The sequence below is a fragment of the Oncorhynchus kisutch genome, linkage group LG18 (genome assembly GCF_002021735.2).
Source record: "Oncorhynchus kisutch isolate 150728-3 linkage group LG18, Okis_V2, whole genome shotgun sequence".
Classification (NCBI taxonomy): domain Eukaryota; kingdom Metazoa; phylum Chordata; class Actinopteri; order Salmoniformes; family Salmonidae; genus Oncorhynchus; species Oncorhynchus kisutch.
The window spans coordinates 76,363,741-76,370,580 of NC_034191.2; the positions used below are offsets into that span (position 1 = coordinate 76,363,741).

General features: G+C 48.6%; 1 protein-coding gene across 1 annotated transcript in view; it reads right to left on the bottom strand.

Annotated features, from left to right (window-relative positions):
* Window positions 1-419: 419 nt before the first annotated feature.
* The window catches only part of LOC109879760 (potassium voltage-gated channel subfamily H member 2-like), a 38,305-nt gene continuing 31,884 nt past the window's right edge, over window positions 420-6,840 (bottom strand). Inside the window, 2 exon segments of the mRNA XM_031795312.1 lie at window positions 420-2,158; window positions 3,307-3,562. Of these exon segments, the coding sequence (XP_031651172.1) occupies window positions 1,823-2,158; window positions 3,307-3,562 (592 nt within the window). The 3' untranslated portion in view covers window positions 420-1,822.

Genomic DNA, 6,840 nt, shown 5'->3' on the forward strand with positions numbered 1-6,840 from the left:
CCCTAGTCAGTGATTAATACAACTCTCTCTCCCCTAGTCAGTGTCTGCATATTGAACTGTACAGAGACTCCCACTCTCTCTCCCCTAGTCAGTGTCTGCATATTGAACTGTACAGAGACTCCCACTCTCTCTCCTCCCTAGTCAGTGTCTGCATATTGAACTGTACAGAGACTCCCACTCTCTCTAACAATTTGTACATATCAGGGATCTGATATGTTCATCAAATAATTAATGGCTTTTAAACCCTCCCTCCAACCCCTCCCCTGAGGTGCAAACAATCTGGTGTGCTCTTGGGGCCTTGGCTCCGCCTCTGGGAGTACAGAGTATTCTGTTCCTTCACTGTATTCTGTTCCATCACTGTGCTTTGTTCCTTCACTGTATTCTGTTCCATCACTGACGGGACAGGACAGGACACCAAAGTTTTCTGCTAGACCAGCTAAATCTACAGTCCACCAACTAACCAAGCATTTTTCAGAAGCTCCACGGACATGTTAGATAAAATACAGAATTGCAACTTGTATAATTATTTTTTGTTTTTGTCTTATTCATTATGGTAATCCACTAATGGATACTAGTGCTGAGCGATTCACCAAATTGTCTGTTATTTTTAGTTTTTTTTCATGACTAATTGACCCACATCAGTTAAATTACTTGAATTCCATTTCCTTCTTTCTGTGAGCTCAATGCGCACATTGTAGTTTCTCTACAGCTAAATCAGATCCAGACTGAACTGTGCGATGTAGTAGGGAGTTGTAGTTTCTCTAGAAATAAATCAGATCAAGGCTAGCCCGAACTGTGCGATGTAGTAAAGAGTTGTAGTTTCTCTAGAGATAAATCAGATCAAGGCTAGCCCGAACTGTGCGTTGTAGTAGGGAGTTGTAGTTTCTCTAGAAATAAATCAGATCAAGGCTAACCTGAACTGTGCGATGTAGTAGGGAGTTGTAGTTTCTCTAGAAATAAATCAGATCAAGGCTAGCCCGAACTGTGCGATGTAGTAGGGAGTTGTAGTTTCTCTAGAGACAAATCAGATCAAGGCTAGCCCGAACTGTGCGATGTAGTAGGGAGTTGTAGTTTCTAACAGGTCAATATTCAACATAGTTTAGCGCAGAAAACATGGTAAACACGCCATGGAGAAGGATATCTCTACCTGAAAATACATGATCTAAGTGATTGATAGTTGGTATTCAGCAGTCATACAACAATGCCTTATTTACTTTGAAGAACTTCTCAAATAGTGATGTTGTCAGACAGCAGCTCCACAAAGATGAGATGATGACTTGGAATGAAATAGTAAAGTCATCAAATTAAAACTAATGTAATATACACAACAACTAAAATATTTTATTAAAGTAAAGTAATGTGAATAAATTATGGTTAATAAGTGATATTTAAAAATGAGGAAATCGTTGATTATTTCGAACCGAAATGAAACCGACCTTGATCAGGGCTCCTGGATAGAGCAGTACAGGGATGTTCTGAACAGAACCGGTCATGTGTTCTGTAGTCATTTCTCCAGGTCAGAGTGGAGTTCAGGAGGATCTTGCTCCCCTCTCTCTTCCAGCCTGTGGGTTTGGTAACCTTGTGGTAACTTTAGGAACCGGGGTAGGGAGCCCTGAAAGGGAGAGACATCCCCCCTCTCCCAACAAGGTTTCTCCCCAGGTCAGAGGTTAGAGGTCAGAGGTGAGGCTCACTCAGAGCCTGTAGGTGAGGTTCCAGAGGTTCCAGAGCCCCCCCCCCCTCCCCGTGAGAGAAGGGAAAACAGAGATACCACTCTTCTCCCTCTTCTCCCTCTCTGTCCATTTTCTCCTCCCTCCCCTGCTCATTAGCTCCCCCTAGGGTCAGAGCTGTGCCTTTTCGGTGTCTGTGAGTCCAGGTGCATTTGTGGCTGAGGCAGAGAGAGCCTCCGTTGGGCATCAGGGTCCAGCCCACTCGCCCCTGCCATTACCCCCAACTCTGCCACTGACCCTGTTCCTGAACCTGCCCCCACCCCTGCCCCCACCCTTTCCTCAACCTCTAGGTCTAGCTCCAGGCTGCCCAGTCCAGAGGGGGCTCGTCGTGTCTCAGTTGGGCTGACCAGAGGCCAGACTCCGGGGTGTAGCTCAGCAGGGCTGCGGACATCCCGCAGGGCTGCGGACTTGCCGGGGAACTCCTCAAAGCCCTGGAGGATAGACGCAGCAAGGAGGGGATTTAGTGAAGACTGTATGGAGAGTGTGTGTGGGTGTGTGCGCACGTCTACATCCGTGTGTATGAGTGCATGTTCAGGCATTTTGTGCGTCTACAGGTGTATCTGCATGTACGTGTCTATCCAGACTGGTCTCAATGACTAGACGTAACATAGTAAACAAAAATCCAGGACATTCAAATTAGTATGATATTTTATGTTTGGCATGGTTACATAAGATAGAAGGTTACATGAGGTGGTTGGTCGGGATTGGATGGGTGGCCGTGTAACGTGACTGTCTAGCAACCCAAAGGTGAAGTGTTTGAATCTCATCACGGGCAACTTTAGCATTTTAGCTACTTCGCAACTACTTAGCATGATAGCTAACCCTTCCCCTTCCCCTAACCCTAACCTTAACCCTTTAAGCTAACCCTTATCCTAACCTTAACTCTTTTAGCTAACCCTTATCCTAACCTTAACTATTTTAGCTAACCCTTATCCTAACCTTAACTCTTTTAGCTAACCCTTATCCTAAAATTAACCCTTTTAGCTAACCCTTATCCTAACCTTAACTCTTTTAGCTAACCCTTATCCTAACCTTAACAGTTTTAGCTAACCCTTATCCTAACCTTAACTCTTTTAGCTAACCCTTATCCTAACCTTAACTCTTTTAGCTAACCCTTATCCTAACCTTAACCCTTTTAGCTAACCCTTATCCTAACCTTAACTGTTTTAGCTAACCCTTATCCTAACCTTAACCCTTTTAGCTAACCCTTATCCTAACCTTAACTCTAACCTTAACTCTTTTAGCTAACCCTTATCCTAACCTTAACTCTAACCTTAACCCCTAGAACTACCATGAGAGAGTTTGCTAGCAACCTACCTAATGTTAGCAACAACGAAATGGAAGTTGTAACATATCATGCATTTAGAAAATCTGTAACATATTGTATTAATTGCAATTGGTAATATACTGTATCATACAAATTGTTTTTCATACTAAATGGATGATGGATTTCCACAAATGAACACATACCATACGAAACGTGACACATCACACTAAACAGAGTGTCTGGGATTGACGTACAGAATCATATGAAATGCTCTGAGACCGTGTTGGTCTACGTCCTGTATGTGTGTAGTACCTGAGCGAGTGAAGCCAGTGCCTCTGACTCCAGGGTGGTGACAGGCTGCACCAGCCTGTATTCAGGACCAGGACTGGGACCGGGACCGGGACCAGGACCAGGACCAGGACCGGGACCAGGACTGGGACCGGGACCAGGGTAGGGGGAGGCCTGAGGGGCAGTCAACACGGTGCTGTAGGCTGGGGGCACAAGGGCCATCTGACGTTGTAGTAGCTGCATGATCTCCCCGATGTCTGTCGACATCCTCGTTTCCAGCCTGAAGAGAGAGACACACAAACATACATAAGCACACACACACAGACACACACAGACACACAGACACACACACACACACACACACACACACACACACACACACACACACACACACAGACACAGACACAGACACACACACACACACACACACACACACACACACACACACACACACACACACACACACACACACACACACACACACACACACACACACACACACACACACACACAGGAACACACATGCAGGCAAAGCCTCAGCCTACTACAGGGCCTTTGACCTCATTGAGACAATAGACACTGACTGGACAAGAGCATAGGAGTGGAAAGAAACAGTTATTCCACTGAAGGGGAGAGGGAGAGTAGAGAGAGAGAGAGGGAGGGGGAGGGGGAGAGTAGAGAGAGAGAGGGAGGGAGGGAGGGGGAGGGGGAGAAAGAGAGAGAGAGAGAGGGAGGGGGAGAAAGAGAGAGAGAGAGAGGGAGGGGGGAGGGGAGGGGGAGAAAGAGAGAGAGAGAGGGAGAGAGGGAGGGGGAGAGCGAGAAGGAGAGAGAGAGGTTGGAGAAAGAGAGAGAGAGAGAGAGAGGGGGAGAGCGAGAAGGGGCGAGAGAGAGGGAGGAAAAAGAGAGAGAGAGAGGGGGGAGAGCGAGAAGGGGGAGAGAGAAAGAGAGAGAGAGAGAGAGGGAGGTGGAGGGGGAGAAAGAGAGAGAGAGGGAGGGGGAGAGCGAGAAAGAGAGAGCGATAGAGAGAGAGGGTGGGGGGGGGGAGAAAGAGAGAGAGAGGGGGAGAGCGAGAAGCGGGAGAGAGAGAGGGAGGAAAATGAGAGATCGGAGGCGGCAGAAGGCAGCAGTCAGTGGCTCTGGATGAAGAGGAAAGACCCCAGCTGGGCCCCGAAGTGAGAGGGCCAGGAGGTATGCGGTCAACAATGCTTGACTCAGGGAGGAGGACGCCCCTGCCATGCATAGTCCCATGGGATGTTGGCTATCATCAACTAGGCAACTCCTATGACTAATTGGGAATGGGACGCAAGCGTAGGATTGATCACCCTGTCGCTGTCCGCCTTTAGGGATGGTGTATAGTGTGAAAGGCCGAAACACCCTAGGAACCAAAGGTACACTACTGACAATGCGCTCCCCAAATTTCACCAGGCTCACTGTTCATTAACTCTTGGAAGTGCTTGCACAAAGGATAGTAACATCTCATCCTGTGTTCTTGGAATCAGAGAGAGAGGGGGGGAGAGCGATAAGGGGGGAGAGAGAAAGAGAGAGAGAGGGGGAGAGAGAAAGAGAGAGAGAGAGAGAGAGAGAGAGAGAGGGGGAGAGAGAGGGAGAAAGAGAGAGGGGGAGAGAGGGAAGGGGGAGAGAGAAAGAGAGAGAGAGAGAGGGGGGGGGGGGAGAGAGAGAGAGTGAGAGAGAGGGGGAGAGAGAGGGAGAAAGAGAGAGGGGGAGAGAGAGGGAGAAAGAGAGAGAGAGAGTTGGGGAGTGAGAGAGAGAGAGAGAGAGAGAGGAGAGAGAGAGCGATAGTGAAAGGGGGGAGGATGAGAGAGGAGGGAGAGAAAGTTGGGGAGAAAGAGAAAGGGAGAGAGAGGGAGAGAGAGAGAGGGGGGGGATAGTGAGAGGGGGAGAATTAGAGAGGGGGAGAGAGGGGGGATAGTGAGAGGGGGGAGAAATAGAGAGGGGGAGAGAGAGTTGGGGAGAGAGAGAGGGGGAGAGTGTGAGAGAGAGAGGGAGGGGAGAGTGAGAGGAGAGAGAGAGGAGGGAGAGAGAGGGGGGAGAAAGGAGAGGGGGATAGAGAGGGGGGGTGAGAGGGGGGAGAAAGAGAGGGGATTAGAGAGGGGGGTGAGCAGGGGGGTAGAGAGGGGGGGAAAAAGAGAGAGAGAGAGGGGCGAGAGAGGAGAGAAGGGATAGTGAAGGGGGAAGAAAGAGAGAGGAGAGAGAGAGAGAGGAGAGAGAGAGAGAGAGAGAGAGAGAGAGAGAGGGGAGAATTAGAGAGGGGGAGAGAGGGGGGCGATAGTGGGAGAGGGGGTGTATGAAATAGAGAGGGGGATAGGGGGAGGAGGGGGAGAGAGAGTTTGGGGAGGAGGATCAGGGGAAAGGAGGGGAGAGAGAGAGAGAGATGAGAGAGAGAGAGGACGAGAGAGAGAGAGGGGGGGAGAGAGAGGGGGAGAAATAGGAGAGGGGGATAGGGGGAGAGAGATTTGGGGAGAGAGAGAGGGGGAGAGTGATGAGAGAGAGAGGGAGGGAGAGTGAGAGGAGGAGAGAGAGAGAGGGGGGAGAGAGAGGGGGGAGAAAGAGAGGGGGATAGAGAGGGGGGGTGAGAGGGGGGTAGAGAGGGGGGAAAAAGAGAGAGAGGGGGGAGAGAGGGAGAGGGAGAGAAAGAGGGGAGAAAGAGAGAGGGGGAGAAAGACGGAGAGGAGATGTCTATGTCAGAATTAGACAGAGTAACCGTGAGGTAGGGGGACTACCAGACCTATTAGCTCCCCACATGGGTACCTCCATTACTCTGACAGGGGACAGACTTGTAGCAGACACGGTGATGCTAGGGATAATGGAATCAGCTACAGTGGAGTAGCGGAGTAGCAGCTGTGTTTTGTCAGAGGGCTACAGCAAAATTGTCCTGCTAGATCTTTTATATCATACAGAGTGAGTTTTAATCAGGAGCTTTCAGCTGCAGTTAATGGTTTGATCTTATCAGTAGCAATAAATCCCACTGATATGTGGCCTGTGATTTTACAGTGCCTTAAAGCCACACTCCTAAAGCTCTGTTTCTATCCTGAATGAATTATAACATGTAACTGTCAAAATAATGGAAACACTGGAGTAAATGAGAGACACCAACTACACTGAACAAAAATATAAACGCAACATGCAACCATTTCAATGATTTAACTGATTTTACAGTTCATACAAGAAAATCAGTCAACTGAAATACATTCATTCTAATTATATCACATGACTGGGAATACAGATATGCATCTGTTGGTCACATATACCTTTAAAAAGGTAGGGCCGTGGATCAGAAAACCAGTCAGTATCTGGTGGGGCCAACATCTGTCTCATGTAGCTGGACACATCTCCTTCACAGAGAGTTGATCAGGCTGTTGATTGTGGCCTGTGGAATAATGACCCACTCCTCTTTAATGGCTGTGAGAAGTTGTTGGATATTAGCGGAACTGGAGCACGCTGGTGTACACGTCGATCCAGAGCATCCCAAACATGCTCAATGGGTGAGATGCCTGGTAAGTATGCAGGCCATGGAAGAACTGGGTCATTTTCAGCTTC